General features: G+C 48.8%; 1 protein-coding gene across 2 annotated transcripts; it reads right to left on the reverse strand.

Annotated features, from left to right (window-relative positions):
- Nucleotides 1-1,089: 1,089 nt before the first annotated feature.
- On the reverse strand, nucleotides 1,090-9,798 carry CRX (cone-rod homeobox). Of its 2 annotated transcripts, XM_030544654.1 has the most exons (4): nucleotides 9,702-9,798; nucleotides 7,495-7,506; nucleotides 3,984-4,189; nucleotides 1,090-1,713 (listed from the first exon to the last, which is right to left on the reverse strand). In XM_030544654.1, the coding sequence occupies exons 1-4, from the start codon at nucleotides 9,796-9,798 to the stop codon at nucleotides 1,090-1,092; spliced, it is 939 nt and encodes a 312-aa protein (XP_030400514.1). The 2 variants fall into 2 exon arrangements, with proteins under 2 accessions (XP_030400514.1, XP_030400515.1); XM_030544655.1 differs by lacking the exon at nucleotides 7,495-7,506 and having other exon boundaries at nucleotides 3,984-4,135.
- Between the last annotated feature and the right edge of the window lie 10,495 nt (nucleotides 9,799-20,293).

Consider the following 20,293-nt stretch of genomic DNA (forward strand, 5'->3'; position numbering starts at 1 on the left):
AGGCCTTGATCCTGGCTTGTGACGCCGGCCTCCCAGCATAGATCTCTCCCCGCGAACTCGCCAAGTGCGACCCGGTCCCCTGCCCCGCTTGCCACCTCTGGGGCAGAGCTCAGCGGCCGGCGTCCCAGCCGGGCAGCGCGGGGAAAGCAGGGCAGAGCCCCCCTCTGGCAGGACGTGGCCGGCGAGGTCGCCAGCCAGAGATGGGACCTCAGTTTCAGACGACTGGACTGTGGGCAGCTGAACCTGCAGCTGATTGAAAGCCAATACTGCCTAAGCCTCGCTGGGCTGTGACCTCGGCACACGCCCTTCGCCCTGGCTCTCAGCCTTGCCAAGCACAGAGCTGTCCAGCCCCAGATCCCCGGCCCCTGCAAAGGGAGGGCAGGACAGAAGGGGAAACCGAGGCATGGGGTGGCACATCTGACACCCAATTATTGGCAGGGCTGGAAATAAAGCCGAGGAGAACTGACTCCCAGGGCCCACTTCTCTAAACCTCGCTCCCCTCCCAGCACCGGAAATAGAACCCAGGAGTCCTGGCAGCGCATGGCTTGACCAAACTGCTCCACCCCAGGCCCTATTTCATTCTTCGCTCAGACCCCGCCCCCCATTTGAAGGATCAGGCCAGGACTAGAGAGAAACTGTGAAAGACAGAACCTGGGGCCCCCCTCTCCCACATGTGCAAGGGGCAGGGGGGCTACTTCCCACCTCCACAGCTCGCCCCGAGGAAATCAGCAGGCCGGGATCCCAGCTGAGACGCCTTGACAGATTTCGTGTCCGAGGCTCGGGCGGCAAGAAAACCCCGCGGTGCTGCCCAGCGCGAGGGGCCCCTGTGGCCATGCGGGGTGAGGTTCTCAGCCACTGAACGACCAACCAGGGGAAGTTTCCGGCTGCTCACCAAGGAAGGGCAAATCCCTGCCGTGGTCCCGGGAAAGGGAGACTCCCCCCTCACTCAGATCCCCGATGCCGGGTGCAATCTCAGTCCAACAACGGACACAGGTCGGAGCCAAGGTGCTTCGAGGAGGGTGGCAGTGGGGAGGGGAGGGACGGGCCTTTGGGGGGAGGGGACAATGGATGGGGGCATCTCCCATCACTTCACAACACCTGGAACTTCCAGGAGCTCTGATCTTTGTAATCCAAGCAGTCCGTGGCGTTGAAGTTGAGTTTCCAAGAGGCCGTCTGATCCTTGTAGTCTAAGCAATCCACCGAGCCGAAGCTCAGGCCGGCCGTGCCGAAGCCCTGGCTGGACAAGGAGGCCGGGGACTGGCTGAGGTGGCTGCCCATGGCCGGGGTGGCGATGGGGCTCAGGGCGGCGCCGGGGGCGGAGAGCTGCGGGTGCATGGGCGAGAGGTAGGAGCCGCAGTCCAGGCCGGTGAAGTAGGAGGACGAGCCGGCGTAGCTCTGGGGGTAGCCGGCGGCCTGGGTGTAGGTCATGGGGTAGGCGGCGGAGCGCTGCATGCAGGGGGTGGCCGAGGAGGCCAGGGGGTCGGGGATGGGGGAGATGGAGGCCGGGCTCCAGATGGAGACGGTGGCACTGGCCGTGGAGCTGGGGGTGCCCGAGGTGCCGGCGGGCGGGGGGCTGTACTGCCCATTGGTGCTGGTTTCTGAGCTGGTCTCCCGGGCCGGCGAGCTCTTCTTCTTGGCCGGGCGCACCTTGGCCTGGCCGCTGCTCTGCTGCTGCTGCTGGCGGCACTTGGCCCGTCGGTTCTTGAACCAAACCTGCCGGGAGAGGCGGGAGGTGAGTCACGGAGCTGGGGGGGTCCCTTTGCCCCAGCCATGGCTCGGCTGTAACAGCCACCACTGTCCACCTCCGCCACCTCCACAATTCCCCTCACCACCACCCTCCTCCCGCCCGCCCTGAGAGCTAGGGCGGAACAGAGCCAGCTGCTACTGGCATTATCCCCAGAGCAGAGAGGGAAACTGAGACTGCAGGGCGAGGCTCTAGAACCCCCCCATAATATCAGGACCCTGAGAGCGTCGAGGGCTGGGGATTTCCTGGCGGGAGCAGGGTAGAACTCAGAGGCTCCTCATCCAAAAGTCACCCACACCCACACCCCACACACCCCTCCCGGCCTGCAATCTTGGCCGAACCTTAGCAGTATAGGGCCTAGGATACAGAGTGGCACATTGCTGAGTCCGTCCAGCAGACGGCAGTGGTGCACACACACCCACACCCACACACGCACGTGTACACACACACACACACACGCTGGCTCATTGCCTTACACCCAGCCTCGAATTTGTCCTCCCCCCGACCTGGTGATGTTTCTCTCCGGTTCTTGGGCAACCTCCGCTCCCAGGACTCGTCCCTTCCCAGCGTGACTCACAGCCATTAAGGCTGGAGCCAACCCATTCTGGGTCCCTCCATCTGCTGCCTGCCCAGTCTAGTCCCAGACAGCTCAGCGGCCGGATGCCAGGGAGACAATTCCACCAGGCCCCCACATGGGCATCAGCAGGAGGTGGCTATTTTCTGTATCCCTCCGAAAATGGCTGCAGAGGTGCAACCCCAGGATCCAGGTCTTTATTTCCAGCATTAGCAGGCACAGGGCAGATGTCAAAGATTAACTTCTCCCGCTCCCTGGGAAGTTGACCCAAGTCTAAGAGACGGGAAAGCGACTTCTAAATCCTGCCAGGGCTGTAAACTCTGCATTCTGGGCTTTGCCCTGTGCTGTCATGTCAGGGGGTGAACTCGCCCCATAAACGTCTCCTGAGAAACCCGGACCGTTTCCTGTACGACGCAGACAGAGGGTGGCCAATTATCGGGAGATCTCACATGGCAAATTTTAAAACAGTCCAAATTTTACTGATTTCTAATTTTAAAAAAAAATGGCATGATTTCTAAGCCAAATCTTGGGATCTGTTAACACTCAGGGTTGGTGAGGTGGTGGGGCATTCTGGGCAGCTGTTGAGTCGGCTCCGAGCTCCGGGCAGCCAGGCTCTGTCTACATGGGAAAGCTAAACTGATTTAGCTTAAACCGGTTTATTTAACCCAACACCAGAGGCCGGGGAGAACGCTCCGGTTTCGGTTGAAAAACGGCTCGTTGGGGTGTAAACGTTGGGCTGAAGCAAAAGCTGACCTCCACACACGGATTTTGTCCCCGTAGAACCGAGTCAGCGGGGGGGATACTTTTCCGGGACAGCCGTACTGGTCCGACCCCTCATGCAGAGGCAGTTTTACTGGAATTAAAGCGTCTTAAACTGGGGGTGACCCACTTTGTAGTTTCTATCAGTCAACCGTATTGCCCCCGCCCATGGGCTGTTGGCAGGGAGTGGGCTGGGGCACAGCAGGAGGCGCTCTCCCAGGCAGTCAGTGCTGACCCCAATGCCATAGGGCAGCGCTAGGGGGTGCTGTGCAGCAGGGACTGGGGTGGGGGGCTCAGTATGGGGCGCTCTCCCCTCCCAGGCAGGGCTGGCCCCGATGCCATGGTCCAGCAGAGACAAACACCACGGACCTGCCCTCCCGTGGCCAGCTTACGAAGAGTCCAGGTGTTTACTCACGCGCCCAGCTGGGAGAACCACATTCATCCTCCCAAATCCCCGACAGCTTCCCTGGACTTCGGCTCCTATCCAGCCCTGCAAGGTTCATAGCACAGCCCCCGGCTCCTCTCCAGAGGTGGCCGCCTTTCTGGGCTGGACAAACACTCCCCTCTTGATATCACACGCATTGGGTTACATTTGTGGGGCCCCACAGGGGATGTAAAATCTTGTTCCATTGTGACCTAGGATTTCCCCAGCGGCTGCTGGGAGCTGCACACAGAACTCAACCTGCTCCCAAACCCCAGCATACTGCTAAAGGAGGATTCCCATCGGCTGTCAGCAGTATAGGGCTTATGACACCCAGGTGAGCAGTTCCAATTCCACCCAGCAGAAGGCAGCAGTCAGCCATGTGTACTCACACACTTCCCAGAAGGGGGCAGTAGTATATACACACACACATGCACACGCGCACCCCCGTCCGGCCAGGGGTCAGTCTGGGCTCCCATCCTCACCTGCACGCGGGACTCCGGCAGGTTGATCTTGAGCGCTACCTCCTCTCGCATGAAGATGTCGGGGTAGCGGGTCTTAGCGAAAAGTGCCTCCAGAATGTCCAGCTGGGCCCGCGTGAAAGTCGTCCGCTCGCGCCGCTGCTTCCGCGGGGTGGCTGGGGGGGAGGGGAGATGGTTACACCCGCTGTCCTCAGGGTGGGGCGGACAAGCTGAGGGGGTTGTCCCCGGAGTGGGGAGCTGGAGGAGTAGCAAGAAGCACTCCCCCCAGGCATCTGCCTCGCCCTGCCCTTCCGCGACCCCCTGGACCCTGCAGGGCACGGAGAGGGGGGCAGGCAGCTTGTGCCACTGCATTACCATCATACATCTAATAAATAACGTACAGCGCCTTGCACTAGGGGGTCCTGGGCCACAACTGAGGCACCACCGTAATACACCTAATATATTACATACAGCGCCTAGCACCAGGGGGGCCTGCTCTGTGACTGGGGTGCTACCGTAATACACCTAATAAATAATGTACAGCGCCTAGTGCTGGGGGGGTCTGGCCCACTACCGTAATACACCTAATGAATAATGTACAGTGCCTAGCGCCAGGGGGGCCTGGCCCACAACCTGGCGCTGAGGCGCTACCGAAATACATCTACCAAATAATCGTAATCACTCAGCCCTGGGATTTCTGGGCCACTCCACAGCTCTGAGCAATTTGTTACCAGCAAAAGAGACCTTGGCTAAGGCAAAGCCATTTGTAGCTCAGAAGGCAGGAGAGTCTAGTGGTTAGACCATCAGGCTCAGGATCAGTGACCTTGGTGGAACTGGGCCGCCGTCGCTCTATGCCTCAGTTTCCCACCCGCCAGTGGAGATGAGGGCTCCACCCATCGCGTGGCAGGGGGAGGGTGGGCCATTATTTTGGCACTTTTGTTTCAGCATTACGAGGGGTGGGTGGGTCTGTAAACTCCCCCCAAAAACCCGGTGTGTGATTTACGGAAGCCCTGCTAGGGCCTGGCCAGGCTGTGTTACAGCCTGTGAGGGGCTCGGATGCTCCGAGGAGGGTCAGAGCCACCCGTGTCTGTCAGTGCGAAGGCCGCGGCAGCCTTTCCCGTGGCTCTGTCCTGCAGATCAGCTTTTCCTTTCCGGTCCAGTCGTCGGCCTGGCTGCATGCAGAGCAGGGCCAGAGGGTGCACGGAGGGGGCTGTGGAGGATGCCAGAGGGACCCTGGCTGCCCGGAGAGGTGATTTAATTTCGCCATTTGGGCTCAGCGCTGCTTTCGTTTGCACAAGTTGCCATGTGGCCGTTTGCATCAGGGAGGGCAAAATGCCATCATGAGAGGGTCACTCTTGGGGCGAGTGGATGTGAAAGGGGCAGTGCACGGCACTGGACTGGGCGTACAAGGGCTGGTGCACGGCACTGGGCTGGGCGTGCAAGGAGCTGTGCACGGCACTGGGCTGGGCGTGCAAGGGGCCGTGCATGGCACTGGGCTGGGCATGCAAGGGGCCATGGACGGCACTGGGCTGGGCGTTTAGTGCAGCTACTCCTGATTCACACCCATTGCAATGGGGACTCAGAGCCCGTGGAGAGTGAGGCCACAGGGGTTTAATGGCTAGTGACTTTAGACCCCTCCTTATTTTGAGTCTCCACCTGCCTTTCGGGGTGCAGCCAGGGGGAGGTGGTTAGCACTGCGTGAAAATCAGATCTTTCAGGAGTCTCAGGGTTGGGCCATCTAATCCCAAGTCACTTTTGAAACTCACGACCGTGTGGCCACGCATCGCACGTGACGCACACCCAGACTGCTGGGGGTGCGTGTGCATTGGGACGCGGGGTCGAGATTAGAGGAACCCTGCACTAGGTCACACATTTGCTCAGCATTTGTCCTGCATCCATGCTTAGAGCTGGGAGATCCTATAGCTGAGAACCCAGAAATCCCCCACAACGTTGGGCCAAGCTTGGTTCTGAACTTTCTCGCCGGCGTCATCTCTGAGAAACACATTCAGCTTCTCAGTTTGCAGCCTGTGCTGCCATCTGCACCCAGGCACCGCTGAGTGGAACACCCCAGGGAACCGGAATGAGAGCCCTTTGCACTCACATCGCACAGAGCTGGCTCATCTCTCGCCAAAGTTTAATTAGCTTTAGGAAAACCAAATCAATATGCACAGACATGTCACAATCATTGCAATTTATTTCTTGCTAGCTGGTAAAACTGCTGTGACAAGTGATATTAACGAGTATCACTCCTCATAGCAGACTTACTCAGCCCTACCAAGCCTGGGGGCAAATTAAGCCCTGTGGCTGCAAGAAAAGCCCCTGGTGGCCGCATATGAGAAACACTGTTACAGCTACAAAGCGTGGAATTGTCTCTAATGCGCACACTAGCTGCATCTGGTAGCTCAAACAGGGTTTGTCTTATGTAAGGGAAAGAGATCCTATTCTAACCCCAAAGGGGCTCAGAACCACCAACCCCAAACATTCAAAAATCATGGGACAGGTTCCCCAAAAACCATGAGATTGACTTAAAAACCATGAGATTTTAGGGGGGGAAATAATAAACGTTGGGTTCTTTTTATTTGCCTTCTGCTTTTCCAGCCTTCATGATTTCCAGTGAAACTTTTAGGACTTTAATTAATATAGCAATAAAAAAATAAAATTCATAAGAGTATATTTAATTAACATGATTCTATTAATATTTCTAAAGCTTTTAGAGTTTACTGAATATACTTTTAATAAAATAATATTGAAATTAATAGTATTCTGATTAAATAGCTCAACTTTTTAGGGGTTTAATGAATATAGAATTAATAAAATAAATAATAAAATAATATTTGAATTAATATCATGCTGATTAAATGTCCCAAACATTTGGGGCTTTAGTATATTAATATTAAAATGAAATGCTATTGTAATGAATAACATTCTGATTCAACTTCTAAAGCTTCTAGGACTTTCTTATGCTTTTGTATTTGTTGTGACAATTATGTACATTAGGTGAGGGGAAGGGAATCTTTAAAAATGTGAGGACATTTTGAGCAACAAAAACCAGGAACAAAATGAATTTACATCTTACAAAAACAATCCAAGTGACGTTTGCCAGAAGTACAAAGTGCATCGCAACCGTGCCTTGATGTTGAATCAAAAGCAAATAGGGAATAGAAGGGCTTCTTTTTAAAAAGGGGTCGAATTTTCTAAACTTTTCCTCTTCCAAAAATGTTTTCCAACAATTAATCCAATTGCTTTATAGAAGGGTCCAACTCTGCGAGGTTCAGTGAACACTCACTTCCACAGCCTAAATTCTGGCTTCAGTGAAGATTTACCCGTAAGCTCTGACTGCAGGACTGCGGCCCTGTTCGGATCAGTTGCGTATATCTGGATTTTACTCAAGTTTTGAACTGAGAATACCATACATCAGGGGTTCTCAACCTTGTTCTTTCTGAGGCCCCCTAACATGCTATAAAAACTCCAGGGCTCAGCTGTTTTTCTGCATATAAAAGCCAGAGCCAGCGTTAGGGTGTAGCAAGCAGGGCACTTGCCCAGGGCCCTACGCCACAGAGGGCACTTAGAATCGAAGTTGTTCAATTTTTGGCTTCAGCCCTGGGTGATGGGGCGTGGGGCTCCAGGCTGCAATTCTGCACAGCTTTGGCTTTCTGCCCTGGGCCCTAGTGAGTCTAATGCCTGCCAGGCTTGGCGGACCCACTGAAACCTGCCCACAGCCCCCCAGGGGACCCGGGACTCCTGGTTGAGAACTACCCTGCACACCACTAGGGCCTCGTTGCTGGTTTTAGAAGACGGTAGATTTACTAAGATCCATTTACTGTTCAGATTGTGTTTTCTTCCAATCCCACAATTCACTCTAGCGATTAGTTTTTCTCTTGGCACGTTCAGACACTGAACCCGGCGTCAATTCTCTTTGATTTTCACATCTGGGGTCCCTACCTTTGCCTTCCACTCTCTACTGCTATTTAGATATTTTATTTATATCAGTCTATTTAGATATCAAGAAAGATGTGGAGAAATTGGAGAGGGTCCAGAGAAGAGCAACAAGAATGATTAAAGGTCTTGAGAACATGACCTATGAAGGAAGGCTGAAGGAATTGGGTTTGTTTAGTTTGGAAAAGAGAAGACTGAGAGGGGACATGATAGCAGTTTTCAGGTATCTAAAAGGGTGTCATCAGGAGGAGGGAGAAAACTTGTTCACCTTAGCCTCCAATGAGAGAACAAGAAGCAATGGGCTTAAACTGCAGCAAGGGAGATTTAGGTTGGACATTAGGAAAAAGTTCCTAACTGTCAGGGTAGTTAAACACTGGAATAGATTGCCTAGGGAAGTTGTGGTATCTCCATCGCTGGAGATATTTAAGAGTAGGTTAGATAAATGTCTATCAGGGATGGTCTAGACAGTATTTGGTCCTGCCATGAGGGCAGGGGACTGGACTCGATGACCTCTCGAGGTCCCTTCCAGTCCTAGAGTCTATGAGTCTATGAGCATGTTGATGTTTTGTTTCCTCCGATAATGTGAAAATACCATGCGGCCCACAGCGCACGAGCCGACTGATCCGCACGACTTTAAGTTGTGTTGGGCGGCTGGCCAGAGAACAGCAAGGAGATTTGGGGACGTAAATCATTTCACATAAACAATGGCAGTAAGCCCCTATCCTGAGGAAAGAATCCATGGCCAGGAGACCGGGCTATCCGGCTTTTTAGCGGTTGATTTCTACTGATGATGCAGCTTGAAGTTTGTAAACAAGTGAACGGCTGAGTTTCCATTTCCACCTCAGCTTGCGTACTGCTGACTTTAAAACTTTAATAAAGCCCAAATGACAATAAACTGCTTGCAGGCCAGCGTTCAGTAAGAGGGCGACAGGAATGCAAGGACAGCAGAAAGCCACTGATCACAGATTCCCACAGTCAACCCTGGGCTCTCAGGGGACCTCTGTCAAAGTATCCCTGAATGATGTTCTACGAATCAAACCCGTCTCTTCTAGGTGACTGTTTCTCTCTGACAACTGGTCACTCTCCAATAATCATAATGAAAAGGGAAAATAAATGGATCACAGAGAGTGGATGAAATAAACCTAACTCGTTTAAGTGAAATAAACCAATTATTATCCAGTGAGCCAAACACTCTCTAGAATAACTGGTTGATCTCAGTCGCTAGAGAATAACTGGGCTAGCTGACTCGGCCAGTCTCAAGGTACCTGGTTTATTTAGCTGTAGTTATAATAACCAGTTGACTTTGCTTTCTTTCTCTAGAATTATAACAACAGCTGTTTGCTTTTTCCAGTGCCTGCAGAATAACTAGTCTCCTTCACTCACGCGAGATAAAGTTCCGGACAACGCTAACAGAGAATAATGAATTCCTTTGACATGTGATCATTGTAACTGGCCTATTTCACACACTCGATTGAACAAAAACTGGTGCCCTCAGCTCTGTGTGATAAGAACCGGGCCTTTTGCTGGCTAGGGAATAGTAACTAGCTTATTTCCCTCGCTCTACAACAATTGGTTTCTTTCCTCCAACAACCACAACAGGGTGACCAGATGTCCCGATATTCGGGACTTGGACTTATATAGGATTCTATTACTCACCACTGATTTTTCACACTTGCTCTCTGCTCACCCTAACCCACAACCCACTCCCCAGAAATTGACAGATCTGAAATTGACGGCAGGTCCTTCTGTGGCCTCTGGGACCCTAGTCTCTGAGTGCCCATAGGGGAATCGTGGAAAGGCACTTACTTGGGTATCCCACGGCGGAGTGGAGCAGGTCCATACCCGGTCCCGCTAGGGTTAACCCATTGACTGCGTAATGAGGCTGCTTCATATAGGACATCATGCTCAGGAACTGGCGATCCCGAAGGGCTCCTTCTCCGGGGACTGGGACGCTAGGTTATTCCAATCCGCTCAGCTGCCCAGGCTCGCTGCAGAGTGGGGAGAGGAAAAGACACACCCGGAAATTGAGGGCACCCTCCTCTAAAAGCGGCCAGGGGGAGCTCAGGGAACGGCTCATCCAATGGTGAGAAGGCAGCACAGGGACTTCACACCTTCAAGGACCAGGGTTGAAGGAGACTTTGGTTAACCCTTTAATCCACACTTCCCTTCCCATTAACTCAATCAAGCCCAGCAAACCTCCCCGCCCTCCCCCGCACTGGGAGCTATTGTGCTGCTCCTTTGCATGGGCAGCAGACGCACACACACAGCTCAGGGCGTGGGGCAGGAGAAGGGGGTGGCTGCAGGCAAGAGACCCAAAGAGGCATCCCCGGAAATGTGGGAATATCAGTCCATGCCGCACCAGTTAAGTCGACCCCTGTAAGAAAGAAGGTCTCTGGTCAGTTTCCATTCAGTAGGGCAGGAACTTCTGCACAGGTGTAAATCACAGATCTGCTGAAGAAGTGTGGGGGAAGTGCAGGGCCAGGCTGGGGTTTTGGCTACTAGTATCAGGCCAGATCCTCAGCTGGTGCGAACCAGACCAGATTCGCTCATTAATACCAGCTGAGAGCCTAGAACTGGGATGCAGCTGTTCCGATTTCTGCCAGCTGGGGGAGTGGGCCCAGGATCATCAGGGGCTCCAGGGCACAGGCTAGTGAAGAAATGTACAAAGTATGAAGACCAGGATTTTGCTGACGGAATAATTTAATGTCGGAGCAAGACCCTGTGGGGTGGGACCAGCTCCCTAGGGGATGGAGATGCTGAAAACTTGGTTCTAGTCCCAGTTCTGCCAGTGAACTGATGTGTAAGTTGCTGCCCCAGTTAGTGCCTCAGTTTCCCTTCCCAATCCTTGTCTATTGTGATTGTCAGCTCTTTGAGGCACGGATTGTCTGGCCCTCTTTGTGCAGTATCTGGCACGGCGGGGCCCTGATCTCAGCCTGGGTCTGGGCAGCGCCTGGCACAACGGGGCCCCGATCTCGGTCTGGGCCTTTAGGAGCCAGCATAATACAAATAAATCAGTTCCATGCCAAAGAAGCCTCGGGCAATCAATCTAAGAATAGCTTTCCCCGAAAGGCAGCTGGTGTCAGGTTATAGACGAGGCCCCACCACCACTGGCCTTCCCTTCGAAAATATTGCCTAAATGCCCATCCTGGCCCACCCCACGTTAACTTCCCCCCAAGAGGTAGCCCTCGTGCGGATCAACCTTGAGCATTTTACAGCCATCTGCTAGGAGCAGATCTGATCATGGCGGTTTTGGTCTAATTCCTCACCCAGTCCCGGACACGGCATGAGGTGCGAGCACTTCGTGCAAACGGCTCACGATTGTCTGAGCACCCAACAGCGGCTGAAAACCAGGAGGCTGTTTTGCTAGTGGAGATGAGCACTTGCTTTCTTGTTTCCTTTTGCCTTCACTTGCTGCTGTTGTCGGAGCTGTTCCTTCCCCAGACAGATTCGGGAGAGGAGAGGGAAACAGCGTCGTCCCTCCGTCGCTCTGTCTGTACCATTCCAACTCCCTCCAGGGGAACACGAGAACTCGTGCCAGGCCAAGCCACATTTTATTGCACTCGTTCTGGTTAATAACAGGGCTGGTGACGAACGCGGCCCAGAAAACGCTCATAAATCACGAACGGATTCGATGCCTTTCCTTGGCCGGGTCTGAGCCCCGAGAAACGGGTTCCAACCAGACAAACCGAATGAAATAAAACAAAATGAGCCCTGGCGAGGTTGCCTTCACCATGGGGGAGGTTTCCCTTGAGTTTGGCTGCTGGGAAGTTTCCATAGGAGAAGAGCCATTTAACAGAATCTCCCCCCACCCCTCCCCGGGCTTCCTAAATTTTGTGGATTCGGATCAGCCAGAGTCCAGAGCTCAGCTGGACTTGAAAAGACCCACAGGGGAAGATTTCTGAGAGCAGAGGGCTCTTTCATATAGGAGACAGAGATAAAACGAGATCCTGGGCTTCATTTGTACAGAATCTGGCACAATGGAGCCTGAACCATGGTGCTACGATAATATACCTAAAGCAATAAAAATGTACAGCACCTGGCACAGTAGGGGCCTGGCCCATGCCTGGGGTGCCTATGTGTTACCGTAATACACCTAACAGAAACAAAAAATGTACAGCACCTGGCACAATGGAGCCTGGATCACGGTGCTACTGTAATATACCGAATGGAAACAAAAATGTACAGTGCCTAGCACAGTGGGGTCCTGGCCCATGACTGGGGCCCCAGGGGCTATCACAATAAAACTAAAAGAAAGATAAGATGGCTGTAAGTTGTCTGGAAACAAGAGACACCTTTTTAACAGCAAGAGCAGTTAACCTACCATTGCCAAGCCCAAGCATTAAAAAAATCGGGCGTCAGGCTCCAAAACCCCCCAAACAAAACACAAGATTGGCTTAAGAAATCACGAGTTCTTCAAAGCCTCGCAGAATGTGGGGCCTTTTTATTTAATTTTCTGGGGTTGGAGCCGTTACAGGTTTTCCGCAGCCCTGTGAGCTAGAAACAGAACTGGCAAGCCGATCTCGGAGAAACCACCTCTTTCCCAGGGCCCCGTGACTGCAGATTGGCCACGCTGGGACACCCTCCCGAGGGACTGGGGGGATTTTCACCCAACCTTAGAATCAAGCTGGGGTGTCTTTGTAAAAGACGCCCGTCAGTTATGGAGTCTGGAGCGGAAATTGCTGCTTGAATTTCTCAGATGGGGGAAGCATAGGTCACAAGATCTTAATGGTTCCTTCTGGCCTTAAAACCTATTCATCAAAATAAATCCCAAAATGCCACGAAGAGGGGTCTTTATTCATCTGGGGGATGCTATTTTTGCCTTGAGCCAGGATTTCTGGCCTGTGCTGATTTTGGGTGAGGACAGAGGGGTCCAGCTAATTCCTTATTCTCTCCATGAAAATAAACAGTGGGTAATCTCAAAAAATAATGAAGGTTAAACCAAACTTCCTCCTAAAACAGCCCCTTGATTGCAATTTGCCATCCTCTGTCATTAGCTGCCTTGCATGGCAAGTTTCTGAGGGCTTGTAAACAAGTGGAGGGGGTGGGGGGGAACGGACTGATAGACTGATAGTTAGCAACTCATTTGCACCTTACTAAGAAGCTCCAGCTTCTAAAGCTGCATGTTGACTCTGGAGTGAAGTCTGTAAACAGGGCAGTGATGAATTTTTGCATTTCCAGATTTGATCAGAGGAAAAACTAATCTGAGCAAAAAAACAAAACCAACCAAAAAAACCCAAACCCCACCACAAATAAATCAAAAATAGTGCCCATTAGAGGACAGAAATCCAGAAAGAGCCTTTTAGAACCAATTGATGTATTGAGGGGAAAACTCTTGGGATCACTTGGTGATTCCCTGTTCTGTTCATTCCCTCTGGGACACCTGGCATTGGCCATTGTCGGAAGACAGGATACTGGGCTAGATGGGCTTTGATCTATGGCCATTATTTTCTTAACATGCATTGGAAGGTATTTTCAAAAACCATTTTTTTTCTCCTTTTGGCTGACAAACGTAAGCTAAAAGTTGCAAAAGCATCTAAGTGATAGAGGAATTTACAGTCCAGTTTTTCACAAGGGCCGCCAAAGTCAAAGTCACTTGGGTGCTATTGAAAATGTGACCCCGAGTTACGAATTATTATTATTATCTAGTTCTTGTATAGCACTTTTCATCGGGAGCTCTCAAATCTGAAATGACAGTGATCTAAGGTGATTCTGTTAATAAATTCTCCCCGCCCCCCAAACAGAACCAGTTTAAATGCCCATGTTTTTTCTTTCAAATCTTTTATACAAATAATTCTGGTGATTTCACTGACAAGTCAACAAAATCCACTTTAACTAAAACCACTAGAGATAGATAATCTGGGAAAGACTGAGATCAATTTAAAAGAATGGATTTTGCAGAATGATCAGGCAGGGAAACAGAAAACATGGTTTTGAGTGTGGAAAAAACACTTTAAATATCTCAAAGCATTTGAAAGAGGTTTTGATGATTTTGCAAAACCTGTATGAATTACATTCAGATCTTTTCTTTTCTTCCTAGTTCGTAACGAGATTTGCGAAATCAAGTTTTCCTCTTTGAGGGGATAATAGGTTATTTTACCCAAAGGAACAACTGACTAAAAGACCTTTTAGCAGTGCTGTGTCTGAAATGTTTTGGTAGCATTTAGCTTGTTTCTGGCACAAAACAAGCCACGAATCGCTGAAGAATTGTAGGTTTTAGAGTAGTAGTTGTGTTAGTCTGTATCCGCAAAAAGAACAGGAGTACCTGTGGCACCTTAGAAACTAAAATTTATTGTAGCATAAGCTTTTGTGGGCTAAAACCCACTTCATCGGACGCATGTAGTGGAAAATGAATTGTAGAATGCCACAACTTGACCCCAAACTGTATGAACGTATTTTTCTTTCTAGAGATAGATCCCAATGTATATATATTTATATTTAAATCATCAGTTTTGTTTCTGTTAAATATGCATATTGAAATATACTCTCCGGAATTTGATTATTATTATTTAAATGAACAAAGCAAGATGCATTCATCCTTTGTCAGGAAGCAAACGAAATAACTGAGCTGAACTGTAGAATAGTGTTACAATTCATAGCAATGCAATTGTAGTACAACCAATATTCTGATCATTCTTTCCCCTTCTCTCAGTTAATTAACAGGAATTTAGATAAATCTCATCTCCCTGAGAGTTTAAACGTAGACCTTAAACAGAATAATAAAGATCTAGTTTAGAAAAGCTTTTTATGAATCATTTTTCATTTGCGTTTTATGTATTGAAGGTAACTTAACAATTAAGTTAAGGCTAATGGTGATGACTTAAAACACCATTAGCTTTCAAAATTCTTCTGAATTGGAATGAAACTGACAAGATTATCCTGGTTGGATTCGTTTCTGAAGGGAGGTTACCACATTTGAATGTAGTTCTTTTACAGTGGTGATCAGAGCAAAACAAAAGAAAAATCTTTTCCCCCATCCTCTCTAGATATAGGCTTTCCACTGAATCATTTTGCACTGGCATTAGCATGTTGAGAGGGAATACAAGCGCTTTCTAGAGCTGTATCCAACCTTAATACTTTTTGGTGAAATTTGTCAGTGAGCCATTTTGCAACAAAACTGATATTGTTGTCAACTTCTTAGGCTGAGTGCAATATACACATGGACCCTCGACTTGGCTGTGGTTAGGACTGGCCAAATTTTCTCCCAGTTCAGTGTGATCTGTTCACAATGGGTCGAATTGTGGGTTGAAGCCCAGGCTGTGCGAATATGACAAATCACCCTACAAAAAATTCTTTGGTCTCTTGTCACTCAGTACAAAACCGTGGTTCCTTCACACTAACTTTATTATTATTACTTTGTCATTATAATTATAGGAAAAACTTTTTTTAAGATTCTTTTAAAAAATCTGACTCCATTTCCGTTAATCAGATGTTTGAATCTGCAGGGAAAAAATCAGATTTTTTTTTTAAATCACAATTTCATTTTCAATTTGTTCTAATTTGGTGCCAGTTTAAGCTATCTTGACCCCAGCCAGCTTACAATCTTCGCAACAGGAAAAAGCAAAAATTAATTTCCAGTTAGTTAACATTTTTTTGCAAAAGCACGAGAAGTGCAGTTTTAAAATTGTCTCCATTTAAAACAATTCCAATCCCAGAGCATGCTGTGTGGCTGTTAAATATATAGGTGGGTTTTGTTTTTTTTTAAATCTGTCTCTATAGATATATTTTGTAACACTTGACTTAAGATTCCAACATACAAACAAAATATAAGGAAAATGCTGTTCTACATTGATTTCCTGCTGAGAATTTAGAAAAGGAAATTAAGAAATAAGAATAAACCAAAGAAGAATGCCTTGGTTTAGATCTACCCTGTTGGCTGGAAGAAATAAGGAAGATTTGCATGTTTGCGGTAGTTGTGGAGTTTTCTTTTTGAACTGTCCTTACCTTGGTAATGCCAAGAAAGAAAGTTTTGGGGTTTCTTTGCTTATTTACTTCTTGCCCCAGCCAGGTTAATGAGCAGAGGGCTCGAATGGCATAGTAGCAAAGTCAGCTCTGGAACTGGCAAGCGAGGTGTGCAAATTCTGCTTTGGAGGGAGAAAAAAAAACAACCCACCCTCTCCTTTACCAAATGCCTTCTTACCTTTTTACCCAAGCAAATGTCTTTCCAAAGGGTCCAGACTGAACAGTGCCGGGAAGCGCTAGAAGAAAACATAACAGAGACCGGTTTGCTGCTGGATCACCAGAAGAGGATGTGCAAATCTTTAGCAAACCCACTCCATGCCAACCCCCCAAAAAGCAGCGAGAAAGAGCAAAATGTGTTAAAAGGATAACTGAGAAGAACTAGAGGAGTCGAGCTGTATAATCTGCAATAAAAAGAGAAGCTTAACCTGAATCGAAGAGCAGATTTAGAGCGGTGCAGTGGATTCAGCAGACTTTTCCTCTCCCTCTCTCTCTGTGCTTTCAGATCTGAAGATTTGGGATTTTCTCCTCTAAGCCCCAGGAGTGGGGGCGGGGGGGAGTGTTTGTTCAAAACAATTTTGTGTGTGAGCTAGGTCCATTCTCAGCTGTTGCCTTAAGAATCTCACATGATAGGAATTATAACAACAGACCTCCTGCAGATTAATATCCAGGGGGAATTGTTTTTCTCAGATGGCTCGGGAGGGAGAACATGGCAGAGGAGAAGGTCCATGTCTGGAATGGGGAGTTGTCTTTTAAAGTTTCGCTTTGGCTTGAAATTGACTTTGATCGGAGTGGGTGTATGCTGGGGTAGCTTGTGATCAAAAACAGCAGTCGGAAACTATACATCACAGCTGTGCTGGATTTTAATTCATCTAATTCATTTTTCAATTTCAACAGGTGGATCTTTAAAAAAAAAAGAGAAGACACTGTACTGTAGCAGCGGGCTAATATTTCGTTTGGAAAATGTCAAATCTAGTAGGAACGCTTCTTGTTACTTAATCATACGCAGAAATCTTTGTGGATTAGGGCCTAATATTTCAAAAAGTGATAACCCAAATCTATTGCTTTTAATAGATCACAAATCTAGGCATGAAAAATAAGCCTCGCGTTTCAAAGAAAGATACAAAGGAATCTTGTGTTTCTTGTTAAGACCAGCAACCTAATATTTGAGGTTACTTAGATTAAAAAACATTTAAGAGAGGAAAATAACATAGCAGCAGAAAGAACATTCATGTTTGTTACATTCAGGCTAACGCAGTTTGCATAAAATGAGCTTAGGTAGCAATCAACCTTTGAAGTATTATTTCACTTCTGCGTTCTTCCCCCTAATATTTAAAGCTGCATTAATTAAAAGAAAAATCTAGAGTATTAAAAATATAAAAGTTCTGGTTTAAAAAGTTTGTGTTGCTTTCAGGGAAGGAAGATCTCTTTGCAGAGCTGTAACAAGGGCGAGGTGAGTGAGGCACATGCCTCGCTTGTGCAAAGCGGAGGGCCTCAGCTGTACCGCGATCGGTGGTGCTTCGGCGGCAGCTCTACCACCGCCGCTTCTTCGGCGGCAATTCGGTGGCGGGTCCCCGAGTCCCCTCAGTGGGAAGGACCTGCCGCCGCTTCATTCATTCTTCGGCGGCAATTCAGTGGTGGGTCCTTCCCTCTGACAAGGACTCAAGGACCCGCCGCCGAATTGCTGCTGAAAAGCCTGGAGCCGGCCCTTGCCTTGGGCGCAAAAATTCCTTCTTACGGTTCTGTCTTTTTGCAATCTATACGCCCAACTTTTAACCAAGTCATTGCATGCCTCTAAAGAGGAACCAATATTCATATTTGAATTGTCTCTCTAATCATGAAGGTCCAAATTGCTACAAGCAGAAGAGACCAGCTCTTTTCTGCAGAGCTGGGCATCCTCAAAGAAGATAGGATCCTTCCCCCTCCTTTCCCTTTCTCCAATCCCTTTTCTTTGTCTACACATATAACCAAATGAAGACACTCTGCAAAGGCAGCAAAATGAGAGATTGTAGGAGATTAACAGTCTTTTGAGCAAGCTGATGAGACTAGAGACAAGGTCCAAAAATTTCATTCAAGAGCACTTGGATGGCTCGGCTGAAATTACTCTCCTAAGAAGCTTAGAGGCAAAAATAAAATTCAGGGGAGAAAGTTGGATTCATTTCCATATAGTTCGCTACCCGAGAGAGAGAATACATGGATTTCCCCACTTTCTTCCCCGTATTTTATCTGCAAACTGAGGGGGCTTGCGGTAGGTTAAGGTTTCACTTTGCAGTTAAGAAAATGCAAAGGTCAAAGAGCATTAAAGGATGGCGTGCAGATCCTTCAAAAGTTTAGTTGTTGTGTCTGGAGTTTTACTAACAACCAAGGGGCTTGTAGCATCAGGCACATGTTGAAAGAGACAGTCCCTGCCCGAGAAACTTACAATAAAGGGTAAGAAGAGAGACAATAGATCAGGGGGTCTCAAACTGGGGGTTGGGACCCTTCAGGGGGGTCACGAGGTTATTACATGGGGGGTCATGAGCTGCCAGCCTCCACCCCAAACCCTGCTTTGCTCCAGCATTTATAATGGTGTTAAATACATAAACAAGTGTTTTTCATGTATAAGGGAGGGTCGCGCTCAGAGGCTTGCTGTGTGAAAGAGTCACCAAAACAGAAGTTTGAGCGCCGCTGCAACGGGTGGAGACAGACGGACAAAGCACAAGGTAACAACGAGATGACAGCATTCGGTCTAGTTTCACACCATTTCCAAAAGTTTCCAACTTCCTTTGTCTTTAACTTTGCTTCTAGTCTTTAGCTTCTGGTAATCACTGGCCTTTACCCAGGGGGATTTTTATAAGTGCAACGTGTGTGTTTGTAAATTGTGCAATACAAACCACTGATTTCCATTTTAACCCCTTCGTATTATACAGCATGAAATGTTTAAAGTCAGGTAGGAAGTGGTGCCGCTATTACGAGAAGTGGACATATTCGGAGACATTTGTTTGGTTACGCTGGTTTTTTCGTGGCAGATTTTAAGGTGTTTAATAAAATGTTAATAGAAAAAAATAATTGCACTGTAAAATCAAGAGGAAATTGTGAATTGACTTTACACCTTTACAACACAACTGTCTCGGGGGAGCCAGACTATGAGCCAAGCAGCTTCCTCGAAACCACTTGTTTGTTTTTCCATTTGATGGTTGAGAACTTTTGGATTAAAAGGACCAGAAACCCATCGTGGTGGATGTCTTAAGACCCTTGGCAGAGACTCACTCATCCTGTCCCTTGTTCAGTCACTGACCCGGGTCACACTCTGCAGATGACCGTAAATGCCTGCCCAAGGCCTTGTGTCCTTGCAAACATCCCCCATCTGCCCCAGTGCACTCTATAAAGACCAGAACAGAAAAGAATTCCATCTGCGAGAAATTCCAGTGCATCTGCACTTTTAAATCTAAAGGTTTAAATCCATTATCACCCAACCAATTGGTTCTAAAGTAAAGTTTCACAGAATACTGGCTTGGCAGTTTCAAATTAAAATATACTCTAGATCAGTGGGGGCCAGGGGTGATGTGAGGGGAGCCCCACTGCCTGAGCCCCAGGCCAGGCCCGAAGCCTGAGCCCCACCACTCTCAGCAAGGTAGGTCAGGAACCTATCAGCCACCTGCCACCTGCTCCCCCAGCATTATGCCCGACATGTCTCTGGGGAGGTGGGTGGAGGGCGCAGGGCGACTCCTGCCGGCGGCCCCAGCAACCAACACTCGGGCAGCACATCCAGGAGCTACAGGAAGGAGAGAGGCCGCTGCTTTGTGCCCCGTGGCCGCAAGAGAAGCCACTGGTAGCCATGTGCATTGCAGATCTCTCGTTAATAGCAATATTCCCTGCAGAGACAGTCCTTTTACACCTGCTACTTTCCCTCATTCGACACACGGACGGTTCTGCCTCACAACGGGTCAGAATGCCGGGGCAGGAACATCGGGTTTGTCTACACAGGCTAACCTGTTCCAGGCTAAAGTACTCCACATTACTGTCAGGATGTTTTTTTTTTAAGCCAATCAATTCGAATGATGGAAATTGCTCGCTATTCAGAATGGCAGCAGAGGGAGAAACAAATACTGAATTTCTCCGGCGACACAGATTCCTAGAATTCCTTGTCACCTGATCTCACAAAAAGAGCTTTGAAAGACACAAGCGTCCCAGCACACACGCTCACTTCATCTCCAAGCCCGGCATGATTTTAACACCAAACGTTGTGTTATTCGTGGTTGGTTTCCTAATTACCAGTCCAGTCCCTCTCTGAAATGATAAGGCAGATGCCCCTTTTCCATCGCCCAGTGGCACAAAACCAGCTCCAGAGGTGGCACAAATAACTAAGTGTCTGCTGGCCACGTCACGCAATAGTTCTTCGCATCCCATTTTAAAACTCGATCCCAATAATTGACCCAACCCAGATCGATCCCCCGCTCCAC

The sequence above is a fragment of the Gopherus evgoodei genome, unplaced genomic scaffold, assembly GCF_007399415.2.
Source record: "Gopherus evgoodei ecotype Sinaloan lineage unplaced genomic scaffold, rGopEvg1_v1.p scaffold_34_arrow_ctg1, whole genome shotgun sequence".
Classification (NCBI taxonomy): Eukaryota; Metazoa; Chordata; order Testudines; family Testudinidae; genus Gopherus; species Gopherus evgoodei.

Bases quoted from the DNA above. Each gene is read 5' to 3' on its own strand.
- CRX (XM_030544654.1), bottom strand. From the start codon at position 9,798: ATGATGTCCTATATGAAGCAGCCTCATTACGCAGTCAATGGGTTAACC. The intron at 1,714-3,983 runs GTGAGGATGGGA...CTCTCCCGGCAG, and splicing joins TGCCGGAGTCCCGCGTGCAG to GTTTGGTTCAAGAACCGACG.